At 39.2% G+C, this 16182-nt stretch overlaps 1 protein-coding gene across 3 annotated transcripts in view; it reads left to right on the forward strand.

The window, feature by feature from the left end:
• The first annotated feature begins 1871 nt into the window (after positions 1-1871).
• NETO1 (neuropilin and tolloid like 1) overlaps positions 1872-16182 on the forward strand; it is a 62192-nt gene continuing 47881 nt past the window's right edge. For all 3 annotated transcript variants that reach the window (XM_058811784.1, XM_058811791.1, XM_058811800.1), the window contains exons 1-4: positions 1872-1997; positions 5565-5618; positions 7176-7313; positions 15363-15611. In XM_058811784.1, the coding sequence (XP_058667767.1) occupies positions 1970-1997; positions 5565-5618; positions 7176-7313; positions 15363-15611 (469 nt within the window). In that variant the 5' untranslated portion in view covers positions 1872-1969. The remainder of the gene's footprint in view (positions 1998-5564; positions 5619-7175; positions 7314-15362; positions 15612-16182) is intronic.

The raw sequence follows: 16182 nt of genomic DNA on the forward strand, positions 1-16182 counted from the left end.
GCGCTCGCCCCCCCGCGCTCTCCGCACCCGCGCCAAGCAGGATGCCGGGCTGAATTTCATTTTTAGTTGACTTCCAGCCTCCTTCCCAGCATCCCCCTCCTCTCCCCTGCCCCGGCCGCGCTTCCAGACACACTTTTCTTGTTGCAAACGGCGTGAGCAGCAGGTGCGGGCAGGGAGGAGCGGCGCCGACCCCGCCTCCGAGATGCTGCTGCGGCGCGGGGAGCCCGGGCAGGGGCTGCGGGAATCCCGGGTATCCCGGCTCTGCTCCCATCCCGCGGGGGTCGGAGGCTTTCCCGCAGCCCGGCCGCCGCAACAGCGGTGCAGAGGAGCCGGGGGATCCCATCCTGTTCCCCCTGCACTCCTGTGACACAAATCTTCCTTTCTCCGCGTCCCTCCCCGCCGCCCCAGCCGGGCGCTTCGCTCCCTGTCCTTTCCTGGCGCCCTCCCCTCTCCCGGGCCGGGAGCGCCGGGGCCGCGGCGCTGCGGGAGTCGGAGGTGTCGCGGCTCTGCAGGGCTGGGGACACAGCCCTTTCTGCCCATCCCTTCTTCCTCCCCTCTTGTTAGCCATTGAGACCATTTCAGGCCCTCTCAATACTCTTATTATCAATATGTTTTCTCTACTAGATTCATCCCCCGTCCTTCCCGCCCTGACCACTAGCCCTCCGCAATCTCGTCCAAGGGATGGGTGTTTGGGATGGGTTATAGCTCGGGTGGAAGATAAGTCCTAGACGCGGGGCGAGGGCGGGAGAGAAAGGGAGAGATTTTGCAGTCGTCTCTGGGCTGATTGGGAGAGGTAATCATTGTATCTGCGGCCGGAGGATTAGCAGATAAACTTTTATTGCTCCCTTTAGTGCGTGTGTGTGCGTGTCTTTGTGCGTGCGTGGGTGTGGGTGTGTAGAGGAAGAAGTCGTCTCTCAAGGGGGAAAATCTTTTCAATTTCTCTTTGGCAGGTGCAGGTCAAGGAAGAACTCATGAGCATTCTGTCTGATCCATGAACTGATTAGGAGAGGGGAAGCCATCCCTCTCCTCTTACCCTTCCTTTCCCAGTTTTGAAATCATTCCTTCCCCACCGCTGCCGCCCTCCCGTCCTTCCCCTCCTCTTTCCCTTCCCCTTCCCCTCCACTGAATGAATGGAAGAGTCTCCACGGTTTTCTTCTGCTTCTCGCCCTGGACTGGAGAAGTGAGGGGGCATCTCTCTGTCCTCATCCATCTCTTTCTCGCTCCGTCCATTCTCAAGGGGATTTCAGACCGTGCAATGTGTTTTCAGCCTCCTGCCGCTGCTACCACTTGATACTGTGTTATGCGCAGGAAGAGGGTTTTGCAAAAATGGATTTTTTCTATTTTAAAGGAATTCTTCTCTAATAAGGTTCTCATTGCACACAAATATGACTAAATCCCCTATTTGGTAAATCTTTCTCTACCCCACCCCTCCTCTTTGGGTTCCCTCCCGCCCGCCCCCACCCCTTCAGAGGAGCAAGCACAGGGAGCTGATGACGGACCCATTAATCCCTTCTTCAATGCATCAAAAGAAGCCGAAGGGCTGGAAGTCGCTGGGCTCGGAGTCCTGCAGGAAATGCTTCGATCTGCTTTTGGTTCTGTATGAAACTGGTGACTAGGGGCTCGGCTCGCTCCGCCGCCGCCCGCCGGCACCTGGATGCGCGGGCCGCCGCCGCCGCCGCCGCCTTACCCGCCGCCGCCGCCGCCGCGATGCACCGCTCGTGGCGGTGCTGGTGATCGCTCGGCTGTGATGGGATTGAGCCGGCGGTGATCATTTGAAGGCGGCGAGGGAGAGCGCGGGAGAGGAAAGGCTGCTCGGCTCTGCTGTGTGTGTGGGGGCTTTTTTTTTTTTTTTCCTTTTTTTTTCTTCTTCTTCTTCTTTTCCTACTTCCATCCTCTCCCCGCCACTGGAAGTCCTCCCGTATCTAAATGGAATTAGTGGAGACCGAAGCCCCTTGTGTAAGGAACAGACATGACCCATGGGCGCAGCTTCTTTCACAGTGAGTATCAGTCTCCCCCTTCCCACCCCCGACCGAGCTCCGCCGCCGCGCACGGGCTCCTGCCCTCCGCTGCCTCCGCACCGGCGTGGCTAACGGGACGCCCAGGCTCCCTGGGCCAGGGGGCAACTCCCCCACACCCACACCGCATCCTCTCCCGCACAGCGCTGCGGAGCTCCGGAGGGGAGCCGGTGTCTGCCAGCGCCGTGGGGCGGGCGGCGGGGCACGCTCCGGGGCTGGAGCTTTCACCTGGGCACCACGGCAGCTCCGGCGGCTTTGGCGACGCCGGGAGAGAGCGGCGGGAGCGAGCTGCCCCCGCTGGGGCCCGAAGCGGTGCCGAGGGTGAGGGGGCGCGGGGCAGCGCCGGAGCCGCGGCGGGGGAGGGGGTGGCCGCACCGGGCACGGATCCCGGAGAGCCGCGGGGCGGGGGCGGCGCTTTCGGCTGAAATCCACCAGGATTAGCAAGGAGGCACCGAAATATATCACCCGCTCTTCCAAGACCTTAGGGGCCTCAAGGTGCGAGGTGGGACTCCCTCTCCCGCCTGCGTTTTGCGTAGGGTCCGCTGTTCTGGAGGGGCTTGAGTGGCCCCCGTTCCTCCCAGCACTTCTCTGCGCGCCCACACCTGTACAATAGCGCTATGACCAGGTATTGCTTCTCCAACAACTCTTCGCCAGGCTAAGCCACGTCTGTGCCAAATCACAGCCTCCTAAAAGCCTGGCCAAGAGATAAATCACTTAATGTACAGCTTGTAATGAAAAAAGAATGCACAGATCCAAAAAAGATGGAAAGATGCGTAATCAGAGTGGCACTAGAAAGCGCGATTATAATTACACCCGTGATTAGGAGGGAAAGGGGGAGGAGGCAGACAGTGAGAATGCAACAAGAAATTTTGTGGAAACTTCTTTAAAATAATTCCCAAACCGAGATAATGACAATAATGTTGCTATGCTGCCAACACCTCCCAAGTAACAGTTTTCAGCAAGTGAAGGTTGGTCCCTTTGGGCTCTTGTTTTATTCCCCCCCCCCCCTCTGAAAAGCACTGTTATTTTTCTGTGGCTTGAGAAAGAAAAAGGCATGAGAAATTCAAACCTCAAATTGGGTATCAGGGGTGCATTTGTGCAGTGGGATCATAGAATAAAATGGTCTGCCTTGTCTACTTGAATAATATGTATTTGTGTTGGCTTTTCCCAAGAAGACCACAATTTTAATTACTTTCTGGCAACTTGCGTATTTTGGTGCTGTTGTTAATAACACTAAAGCAAGAGCCTTTTTTCTTTTTTTTTTTTTTTTTTTTTTTTTTTAACATGGGAGAAGTGTTTCACTTCATCTATACAAATGTTAGGTATTATGTGTCTAGAATAAAACCAAAACTCTCAAACACTTAGTTTTTAAGTCTCTGCTTGTCTATTAGACTTTATTATCAAGACTATTTTGACTGCTTATTACTAACAAATACTGATATAATGACATTTAAGTAAAGCTCTATGCTTTATGAAAACAGCTCTGTGGTTTGGAAACCTCTTTTCTAGCAGTTACAGCTGGAACTGAAAAGACCTGTGGGGCTTTTGTCATCTTGGTAATAACATATCTGTGGCTTGGACCAACTCTCTTTACTTCTCTGAACTTCCCTTTTTTTCTGTATAGAAAATGAGGGCACGCCTAATAGATAAAGATGCTTGAAATGAACGTGTAAGAATCAGATATGCATTGGTTTTGTTATTAATTGCCTAAAAGAAACACTTCTCACATGGAGTTTGTTCAGTTATCGTGTGTTCTATTCTAGCTTCCACAAATTTATGGGCAGACAGAACACCAGCAGCTGATTCCACATTTGAGCACCAATCCATTTTACACTATTGAGAAATTAGGTGTAGGCTGCTGAAGATTACAGGTATAGCTGCATTATGATCACTGAATGAAATGTAGCTAAAGGAAATGAGCAACTCAGTAAAGGGGTGACTTCTGCCTTGCCTTTGGATTTTGACAGAGTTGGCAGGCAGAGTCCCAGCAGCCTGTATTTCCAGAATTCATCCCTGAGGAGAGTAAAGGCATGAATGGCTAGGTAGCATTCAGATCCAAGCAGAAGGTGTAGTGTTCTCACTGAATGCCCATGACACACAAGAGTTTTAACTATCAGTGCTGCCAACATCCATCTCTAGAGGCTGTGAGCCTGAACAAGAAATAGTGAATTTGCTGCCAAGCCTTCATTTTCCCAGAATTTCAATCTTACCCTGCTTAATAGGGCAGCCATCATCCATGCCTCAAACCCTCTGTCACATGGGAAAGATCAAAGACATAGAAATAAGGATCTCAATGCCATCAGAATGCTGGAAATATGGAGAATGGCTTCCTTTGGAGTGAAAATTACACATAAATTGTGATAAAAAAGGTGAAAATGTTGAAAGCACTATCTTGTAAAGGATCATAGCTACTAGCCAATGGTGGCTTTTAGTGTCTCTTAGGGAAAATAAGAAGAAAGTATGTAATTTTATTAATTGATCAGTTCCTCGTCATAGTCATCAACAGAATGGTAGCTGACTGATCCAAAATGCTCTGAATAAGCATGCAGCTTCATTTCCACCTTAAGGTCAGTGCAGCCTGGGCACTGTGATTGGGCCTGATGCCAGACTAGCCGGGGCAAAGCCCTAAGCACTCCAAGAACTGATGGATCTGTTCTCTTCTGCACTTGCTATTCCACTTTCTCTGAGAGCCAAAGAAGATATGAATGATGGCAAGAAAAGCAGTGTGTGATTTCTTCATCAGGTAGCTAGCTAGTGACTTTGATCTGCCAAATTAGTCTCATTATGACTCTACTAAGTGTTTGCCTCTTAGCCTTTTCTAGTCAAGCTATTACATTTGGAAATTCCCAGAAACCCAGTCATTATCTCCAGGTCAAAGTCCATTTCAGAAAGGTTGTGTCTGTTTCCAAGAGGCACAGTTGTCCTATCACAGTTGGAGACAGCAGATACCTGTTTGCAAAGTGGGCTGCAGATTCACTGCAGCAAAAAAGCAACACCCTCTCGACAAGTCAAAATAGATTAATGAGATTGTTAAGCACACACAATAATTTACTTCACTAGAGATTTGCAAATGCTTTGATGGATGTGAAGAACCCAACCTCTCTCTTCTTTCCTACTCCCAGTACTCATTTTCAAATTTTATTATGCCATAGTGAGAGACATTAGTACATACAGTGGCACTGAAATTTTGTCTCCTCTGTTAAAAGCAGTCACTTTTCTACTACTGACATGAACTATTATTATATAAATAGGTTTTGGTAAAAATGTTTTTTCTCAAAAAAAGGATGAGAACATCAGTGCCTGTGGGTTTTCTTTTAAATTCAAAAGATTTCCTCTTTATTTGTCTACATTTGCAAAGATAAGTACTTAAAAGAACAGGCCATGAAGAAACTTGCTTATACAATATGTGCAATTAAAAGATGCAAGTAAAATGAAATTTTTCTTTACAGCAATGCTATTTCATTTGTATACTTGTGAGATATATGGGTACAAGTCATTTGACTGCAGAAACTATGACTCTGTGATATTTAATGAATATTTCTCTTTCAGTTGTAGCAAGTCTAATCATCCTACATTTGTCTGGGGCAACCAAAAAAGGAACAGGTATGTAAATATCAAACATTTTTGTTAGAAAATTTATTAGAGACCAAAATATGGATTTGAGTTTTTAGTTTAGTTTTTGAAATTTTTAGCAGCTCATTGACTTCCAGTGTCTACCCTTTGTCCATTTGTTTGGAGTATTCACATGACTGTATACACACAAAAAATCCAGGAGTGCTCATCAGGCTCAGCCTGACTCTAACTAAAGACTATAAAATACTCCTACTTTCAAATTGGGAAGTCCAGTTTGGGCACTCAGCTACCTACACTTAAAACCTTTTTTTCTTGCTGAAGTATAATTAATTAAAAACCTGAAATTTGGTATCATTAGTGCACTTGTGCAGGGGGAGTAGTGAAAGAGATTCTTTAGAGGCTTGGATGCTCAATGTGAGGAGAGCCTAGCAGGGAATGCTGCTAAGCACAGTGTGTGTCTGAACCTGTGTCTGAGTGCACAGTCCCTGCAGGCTGGAATTTATTGCAGGAAATTAGGCTCCATGTCAGACTCTGCCTGGATATGGACCAGGGTGAAAAAGAAATGTAAAGAAAATACATAGTATATAAGGAAAAACATAGTATAAGTCAGATCTCAGATGGTTGTTATCATCCTTGGAAAGTGCTTGTTTTCATCCATTGATCCTAAGAGGGAGCCTCAAACACCTTTACTCTACACACTGGGGACTTAAGTTATATGGGACAGCTCTCTGATTGTTGAAAACCTCATTCAGAGCAACATCTGTCTAGAACCTACTGTCCTTGCCTTTAATAGCAGCCCAGATATATTTCCTTCTGAAGAATCCATCTCATTTTAGCCTACTTGTCAAAGCAAGATGCTTAGGAAGGGATCCCTGATCTTCTTCAGCTTGAGCTGGCCCAAACCAGAAAGAAATGCAAGAGATTCAGGGCTAGGAAGAAAGCAGACAAGACTCTTGCTCTCTGAGGATTCACTGAGACGGAGGAGAGTTCTGGACTGTGAATTCTGGTCTCAGAGCTATTTATTAATTTTACAGCAAACAGTGAGATAAAAATAATCTACGAACCAGATTCCAGGAATCCCCCTGTCTACCTCTGTCCACTGAATATAGACTAAATATGCTGCAGATTTAAAACAACTTCTATATATGATCACAATTCTCTGGGTTATTTCCTCAATTTTGTGGCTGATGTATTCCTGTATTATGGCATGAAGATTGCTGATAGAGCACATGCTTGAGCTTTTTGAGAGGTATGAGCGGGAAATTCATGCCTTCCAATTCTCAAGCACGTGCTTTCCTTAGACGGTTATTATTTTAAAAGCAGTGCAAATTTATTTTCCCCTGGACACTCAAACCTCTCCTCTGCTTTGAAAACCATATTTTGAGTAAGAATTATATGTTTGTACCCCTAAAAAACAGCCTTCTTTTCCCCTAGATCAATTATCATACTCAGTCTCAAGAGATAAAAGGTTGAGGTGACTGACAGAAAAGGGGCTGTTGTATTTATCCTGTTAGAGAGTTCTAAGTGTCATGTGTAAATGATAATTTTTGGGCTAATTATATAATGCTTAATGTCATCATTTCACAGAAAAGCAAAGTGTTTCCGAAGGACAGAGACCAGTGCAGTGTGGAACTTGGACAAAATATGCAGAAGGAGGCATCTTCACTTCTCCAAATTACCCCAACAAATATCCTCCAGACAGAGAGTGTGTCTACATTATAGAAGGTGACCAAAAGAAAAATATTTATATTTTACCATCAACTGTATTAAAAAGAATATGTTTTATTATATGTGAAGAGTAGGTAAAGTCATGATAACAAATATTTTCCAGACAGAAAAAGATTTAGAGAAACCTCTTGATTTCTGTTTTGATATAGCTAATAAATTAGTTAAGGTGTTATGGATGTAAGACTCAGTACTTCAGGAATTTATTCCAGGATGTTTAGAAAATGAATAGAACCTTAAATGCAATGTGACAGAAGAAAAGATATTTTAAAATGAGTAGTAAAAGTGGACATGGGAAACAAAAATGCTTTTGACTTTCATGCAGATATTTTAAACTTATTGTAACTGAACCAGGGATGACAAGCTTAGTACAGTAAAAGAAGTCATAAGAAAAATATCCATGTAGTGAGTGTTAAAATTATTTTCCATCCAGTTGTTCATAAGAAATGAAAATGAAATAAACCCAACCTACAAAATAAAACTAGAGGAGACAAAGCATCTCTAAAACTTAGTTTTTAAAGAGTATACAATTGCAAGCATGGAAGTGATGTAGGAAAGGCTAAAGGTGCATTACAAACAAACTATGGTGTTTCTTTTCATCAGTCTTAGTCTCCAACAATGCATGTTGGAGAGATTTTTGTGATAATGAATCTGTGGAAAGTAATAGAGGTTAGATCCTCTCAGAGCTCAGAAAAGGTGAATCATGTACTGTATAGCAAATCCCTGGAATCAAAAAACTTCTTTCGTGAGTTGTGAATACATGTAGAATAAAACAGTGATAGTCTTCTATCCATGCTTCATTTAGAGAATTATTAATGAATTAATGATGGAGTGAGGAACTACAGAAATCATTATTTTACAAAAGATGCAGGTGGCACCAAGATATATTTCCAAAGATATATAGCTGATTTAAATTGAATGAACTCTTCTGGACCCACACACACTCTGTACTTTTAGAAAGTCAAAAGTCACAACAAAATGACTGAATTTCACTTTGGTGCTAGATAATTTGACTAAAGTCAGAAGAGGTGATTATAAATAATGTAGCCAAATACACTCTTAAAGTAAAATTTAAGCTAGTCTGTATATGTCTGGAATTTAAACAGATATATGGTAAATATTTAAATTCCAGAATAGTTTAGTAATTGGTTTAAAATAATAATTTTTTTGAAGAAGATAAATGCATAGGTTCGAAAAGTACAACTTAGCATTATTTTTTTTCCAATTACACTTATGTTGCTAGATCTGGGTCTTTTTGCATCTATTGACCAAATTATCTAACACTCCTGTGAGACTAGGAAGAACCAAGGCTGTTATATCTTCAAAGATATGAAACACAGGATGTTTTGTCATTAAAGTGAAATGGTGTTGGAAATAACCCACAATTTTGTAAAATTTAGTCCCACTAAATTTAGTCCCACTATTAGTCCCATCTCATGACGTTCTTCCTCACAGTAAGAAAGTGCTTGAAAGCCTAATATAGTAAAGACTTTTATCTTTATAATAGTAATTAATTACTTACAAAAATATAATATGCTGAAAAATTGCAAAAATACACTGTTGAAATAATGTGATCTAAAATATCTAAAAATGCCAAAGAACAATTTAAGAAGGAAAGATTTAATCAACAAACTTCTATGACAAAGATGAAATTCCACATGGACAAGTTTAGAGCAATGTATAAGGAAAAGAGTAAACTCAACAGACATCTTGTTATAATTTATCAGAAAGTTCAATCTTGTAAAATCCAGTTGAACACAATTTTTCTATGGCATGGGTATTTTCTTCTTCCCATCCAGCCTAATAACAGCTTAGATTGCAGCTGGTCATTTAAAAACCCACAATGAACCATAGGCATTGCACAACATTTTCAGCTCTGATCTCCCCATGTCTATTTCTGTCTTCTATAAAAATCAGAAATAGCCATGTCTGTCTGGAAAATGTCAACAAAATAAGCAGAGATATAGGAAGATGTCCGAATAATAATACTTTAAAATGTGTCAAATTTCAAAAAAAAAAGCAAAAGAACTACTGAAGGTCAACAAAAATTTTTTTGTAATTAGAATAAATCATTTGTCCATATTTATTCCTTTTGCAACATGCAGAATCACAGAAAATGATAAAGAAGTCTAGCAAGTATCAAATTTTCCCCACATCTTTTATATTCTGTGAAACTCATTGTCATAAGACACTGATATTAAAGGATTTATAAAATACTTATAGCAATGTATTTGAAATCAGATAATCTACAGAAATTGTGGATAACCCTGACTAATGGAGGAAATAAATATTTTAGAGTAAGACAGAAACATCTCTTTATGCATTTCATTTCTATATTTAGAATTGAAACTTCCATATGCTTGAACAGCTTCTGAATCTTGTTGAATGCCAAGTACCAAACTAGAGGGACTGTTGATATTGTCTATAATATCATCACCCTCATCACTATCTCCCTGCTGTATGCCTCAGGGAGTTCAGCCAGGACTGTATACAACATACTGAAAGCTGTATGATGTGAGCATGAATGCATAAATTAATCACTACATTCTTTCCTAGCTGCTTGCATTCATTCCTTCATTTATTCGCTATCAAACATAGTCTTGGGGCGAATTCAAACACAGTTCCTAGTGATTTTAATGGTCTTTATTGAGCACTCCAGCTTTGTAGTGTGTTGCAAACAGTTGAATTTCATCTCAATTTTTTTCCTCCCCATTGTAGCTCAATGTGGAGGAAAAACCTCCTTTTGTCATGTCAGAATTATTTTGGTGGCATAAAGGAGCTGGCAAAAGTTGCCATGATCATAGACTGTAAATTTCTGAAAGAAAAGGAGATTCCTGACTGCAGAGGCTTTTATCCTAGCAAAGACATAAGCAAGTCTAACAGTTGGAAGTTTCTTAGGTTATTCTGCTTTTTTTCCTTTTTTTTTTTTTATTCTGATTTAGTAGTAGTGATAATGAACTCTTAGAACGACTAAGAGTTGTTCTAAGAGTTCATTATCACTGGAATTTTAAAGTCCAGGTTGAATGCCTTTTTAAAGGAAATCCTTTAAGTCATCTAGAAATTATGGCCTCTGTACAAAAATTGTCATGCTACAGAGAAGTGTCATAAGTGAGGCTTGGAGGAGGGCTGATACAACTCCCCAAGGAGCTTCTGATGAATCCCATCTGCTTTTCAAAATGCAGTGAGAATTTTTTCTTTTTGTTTGGTGTTTTCTTTTTTTTTTTCTTTTTTTTTTTTTTTTGTTTCTATCTTAGTTGGTGTATAGAAAACATAGAAAATGAGCTGAGAAAAATTGGCCAAATTTCACCCTTATTTTGCATATTCATGATTCTAACCTGACAAAATTCACAGCTGCCCAGAACAATCACAGCAGTGACAGCAATAACCTTTGCCAGACTGCAGAACATTTGGCATGTGTGCCATAAAAGAAAATTTGCACAGGAGATTTTGTAGGAGAAAAGGCTTTTATTTGTATTAAAATATTTGGGGAGTGGGATACTAATACTATACACACGATAACTTGAGAATGGGTTTAACAATCCTATAAGAGGAAAACCTGTAAAATTGTAACCACTCTTCTTTTAATAATTGCTTGTTTATAAATACAGGTATGAACTAGAATTGATATATGGAGATATAAAATATATCTTCCACTTTACAAGTTTGTGAACATACAGAGTTATCAATCTTGAAAATCTCATGTTCTCACAAAAGACCATTAAACTCTTTCATGATATTTCACAAGTGTTAGAAAATTGTAATGTTATCACCAAGTGAAAAACCTCTGCTCAAAGTCTTTTTGTATTTCATAGTTATTTTTGTGTTGAGAAAAATTTCACCAAAACAATGAAAGAACCCTATTTTCAAATGAAGAAAAATATGGTTTCCTTATCAATAATAGCAGGATAACCAGAAGGAATGAGGATTATTGAAACTATTAATAGGGTAACAGCTCATAGAGATGGCAGTAGGTGTTGAGCTATTTCTCATTTCCATGCAGTGTGGCAAATTGAAACAGATTTTTGCACTTAACTTCAGCTGTCACTACACAGACTTAGAGGTTGATCAGAATTAAAACCTTAATTGTGCAGTTTTGCTGCAACTGTTCTACTGCACGCTGGAACCCAATGACTCCTTTATTTTTTTCCATTGGATTTAAAATCTTAAGACAGCACTTGTATAAGATAATTAGATGAAAAATATGACAAGACATGCAAGCATTAAGTAGGCCTTTCCATGGTTCTAAACATTTTTTGAAAAAAGGTAATTGGAAATTAAATATGGAAGTTGTGGCATTTGAAATCAAGTCATTTTATGAGACATTATTCAATATATTTCATTTGGAGAGGGCAACAACTTTGCCTGACATCATAGCCACAGAAGAAGGTCTGAAGATGTGAATGGACTTTACCTGTTAATTAGGATACCAGAAATAACCACTCCATCCCTCCTTTTTGATTAGATGGCCAGATGCGAATACAGTCTGGAAGATTTGCAAATTCTGGATTTTTTTTGTTTTGTTTTATTTTTCTATAGGAACACATACACTATTATTAGTGACTATTCTGCACTTGTCCCCAGTTTGTTTCTGTGACCTCATTTACACACACTTTGTTGCAAAAGGTGTGGCACAAGATGTGTGTTTAAACAATAGCTGCTTCTTCTACCTTGTGTCGGGTAAAGAAACCCCTCATTAAAGCCAGAGCATAAATGTGAAATTATATCATTTTTACTTAAAGGAACTTAAAGTTGAGAATTTGAATTATGTGTTTTCATCACTTATGGTCATATCGAGGAAGTTTTGATTAAATTTGTGTCTTACGTAGATTATTGTAAACAAAACATTTAACCATTAACTAAATATGAAGCACAAGAAGAAAAACAGAAGTGCTTTTAAAAGATCCTGATGAAAAGGTCATGGATGCTTGTGCTGCACCCTGGAGTTGCTGAACTGTTCCTAGTGTCATGGCCAAAATGATGCCAGAACATGACTTTACATTTAAGGATGTGAACGGGCAGTGGTCCAGGCCTCAAACTCAATCCCCAGCCTTGTTTTATCCCCAGTGGAGAAGTGCTGCTAATGAATATTCAATGCTCCATTCTTAAAGTGAAGTAGCCTCTACTCACAGGGCCTTCAGGGAAAAGTGGAAACTTGAGCTCTCCTTGAACTGATGTGATTCTCTCTGATCCTATAGCAAGATCTGAGCTTCACTAGGAAAAGCCTCATCTTGACTTTGTCAAAAAACAAATAAAAGCAGAATAGTGTGAGCTATAGCAATATTCTGGTCATAAAACTGGTTGGCAGTGTGAGATTCAGAGAGAGACACGGAGATTAGGGTTGTGGAAATTTTATCAGGTCATTCATTCGCATAGCCAATAGCTCTCATGTGTAACTCAGTAGGCCTGATTTTTATTTATACACAATCTTTCCCTTTACTTCAGAGCCTCCTAGACTGAACCTATAGTTGGGTCTAGGGTTCCTTTTTAACACCAAAAATGATGTCAAATGACTGAACTCTAAGGGGGCCTCGTGGCCTTTTTTGACATTACATGAGTCTTGGATACAGAGAAGACTTGTTAAGGATTTAACTATGGGCCAGCCCTTGTAACCTTCTTCTTGGTATCAAACAAGGCAGCAGAGAAGAAAGATTTTAAAGGATAAATGTGTTATGATAATGGCATGAGCCATTTTTGAAGCAATCACTTTGTGGCTATGGGAAGCACAGCAGCTATGCTGCTGTATGTCAGTGTAGCTGGCAGTCAGTAGTAGGAGAATCGATCTTCATATCTAGTTTGTGACATTAAAACATAATAATAAAGTTCTAGACAGGTTAATAGCATAACATTGGAGTCATGAATGTGTAAGATTTTCAAGCTATGATGAGCATTCTTAAGATTACCTAAAATGTTGTCAGGATAGAGTTTCTGATACCTGACTCTGCAGTCCCTTAGGTGGATGATGAAGAGCTCTCAACAAATCTCCTTAAATGGAATAGAGAATGCAGAATATGATCCCAAATTGAAAGTCACTGATTGCTCTCTTCTGTAGTAGTATTGCTTAGTTGAGTTTGAATCAATAATTTTTATAAAAGTGTAAAGTCAAGGATCGAAACTTCTGAATAAAATAAATCTATAATGTCTTCCACGTATTTAATCTTTTACTATAATCTAAAAAGATTTACTTTGATTTTCAAACCTCACCAAGGATAACATCATTATGATCTCCTTTACAGGCTTTATAATCTGACCTTACTTTTGTAAATTTTTTTGTATTTTCAAAGTAGCTTCATTTCCATAGACTGTGAATTTCATGCAATTATATGTAAAACATAGACCTCTGTTTTTTCTATTGAATTTGAAAGGGCATGAAGATCAAAAATTTCCCATAAATCGGTTTAAATAATGACAAGTCACTACTATTTTCCTGAATGTGAATGTCTTCAGATTGAGAACAGTAGAAAAAGTTTCTTTCTTATGTTAAATTAAATGTTTCAGTAAATATCAATCATCCAATTATATTACCATTGTAAGTAAAGCTGTTAAAATAATTTTCCTTTTCAAATAAGATGTTTTAATAACTTACTTCTTAAATGCTTCTTATAAAATGAGGCTGTATTTATCTACATGAAATAGTAGTAAGAGGGATCTGACTATGTGCTTTTATGTAAAGATTTCAAAATTTATCTGATATCTTCTTAGTTAATTTTAAATAATCTCTCTTCTTATGTGAGTAACAAGTTCATATCAAAAGCTTAAAATTTGAAAACATTTCAGAATCCAAACAAGATCTTTGTTCTTGTAACACTGACAGTTTTGTTATTATTCTTGAGGAAATAAATGTAGAGATACTGACTCCTGGAGTGGCATCAGTTTCTGTGCTAAGCAGTTTCCATGCTAATAACTCAGCATGCAGTTTGATCTTGCATATTTTCATGTGAAAAGAATGGTAACTCTGGCAAAGCTCATGGCAATACAAACCTCTTTTGATATGTGTAAAGTGTAGGACATGATCCCATGAGAGGCACAGCAGGCACTGACACAACAAATCCTTGTGTTAGCAGAAGGCTTTGTCAGCAAAAGGCTCCAATGCGCCATGCTCTAGACATTGAAGGCACACAGTGTTTGCTATGGCCAGGATTGAGTGTAGAAAACAGTGTACCTATAAAAGGTTGCCTCTGATAAAATGTATCAATCAAACCATGGTCTTCCCCCTCCTTGTAAGAATATACTATATTTCTACCTGTTTTTTTTTTTTTTTTTTTTTGCTTTATACAGGAGATCCCAGGAAATATTTGTTCTAGAAATAATTCTGAACGTCTCAAGACTTAAGACCTATCATTAAAGATGGATTTTTTAAAAATGTCTAATTAAATTGCCACTATGAACTTCCTTCAAGTTTTTCAGTATATCATTTGCTCTTCTAATATAATCCTTATCCAGGATCCTTATCCTTCTTTCTTAAGTGAAAATTCACTGCGTTTGTTCCTATGTTTCCAGTGAGAAGTAATTCTGAGTGTAAGCAATTACACTCCAGTTTGTCATTGACTGCAATACATGCAGGCAGATAATCTGTCCTTACGGTAGCACAGTTCTGATCAGCCTTTCCTTCATCATCTTTCTCAGTACTAGGTACAAAAAAAAGTATTCTGATTAACACCCCTCCCCAAAATATAAGAGAAAAAATAAATTCTTCTAAATATGTATGTTTCTTAGAAACATTTTATATTTTATATTTGAAGAAATTGTTCCTGGTTATATTTTTCTGTTCATCATTGGTATTCCTCTCTTACTTTTACTAAGTACTGCTGTCAAAACTACTTTTTTAAAAGGAGAACAGCAGACAAATAATCTGACAGTGTGAAATCTATAAAAAATATAGATGTACTAATTTTTAATAAAAAATATAGATGTTCCAATTTTTGTACAAGTTTTTAAACAAAACTTTAGAATCCATACGAAATGATAAATTTGATTTTCATCAGTTTTGCTTTAATTTTGAAAGGGTCTTGGGTTATAAAATAATAAGACAATTTTCTTTTTTTTCTCTAGCTGCTCCTAGACAATGCATTGAACTACACTTTGATGAAAAATATTCTATAGAGCCTTCTTGGGAGTGTAAATTTGACCACATAGAAGTAAGAGATGGACCTTTTGGCTTTTCCCCAATCCTTGGACGTTTCTGTGGACAGCAAAATCCACCTATGATAAAATCCAGTGGCAGATTCCTGTGGATTAAATTTTTTGCTGATGCTGAACTGGAATCTATTGGGTTTTCTGCTCGGTATAATTTTACACCTGGTAAGTCCAAACCATCACATTTTTAATAGAAAAAGCTTATAATTGTAACTTTTCTAATGATGTATAATCTTGCTGTTGAATATTGTCTTTAGGTGGGGCTTAGTTTATTGTCAAGGCAGGTATTAATAGATAGGAAATTGATAAAAGTCATATGTATATTTTGCATAACAAGTAAGGCTTATTCAACAGAAAGATTTTCAGATTCTACAGTTTTTAAGAGTATTATTTTCAAGTGAATGCTATTACAGAAGGTCATTCAAAATGTTTCATGAGAAGTTTAGTGTTTTATGCTTGGCTGTTACACTGTACAGCTTTTCTTTCAAAAAGATCATTGATAAAGTATTCTAATAAAAAATGTAATTATCTCAGAAAATTCCATCATTGCTTTTCCACTTCACCAATCATTTCTCCAGCTGAGAAGTGAAATAGTTCTCCTTCCTCAATAAAACAAACTATTACAAGTATTACCAGAGGATGTGTGAGGTTCAAATAGTAACATGTATTAAATATTTTTCTTAAAAGGCTGTAAATCTTAATTGCAATTGTTCAAATATTCCTTGTCACTGTTTAA

The sequence above is a fragment of the Ammospiza caudacuta genome, chromosome 1 (genome assembly GCF_027887145.1).
Source record: "Ammospiza caudacuta isolate bAmmCau1 chromosome 1, bAmmCau1.pri, whole genome shotgun sequence".
NCBI lineage: Eukaryota > Metazoa > Chordata > Aves > Passeriformes > Passerellidae > Ammospiza > Ammospiza caudacuta.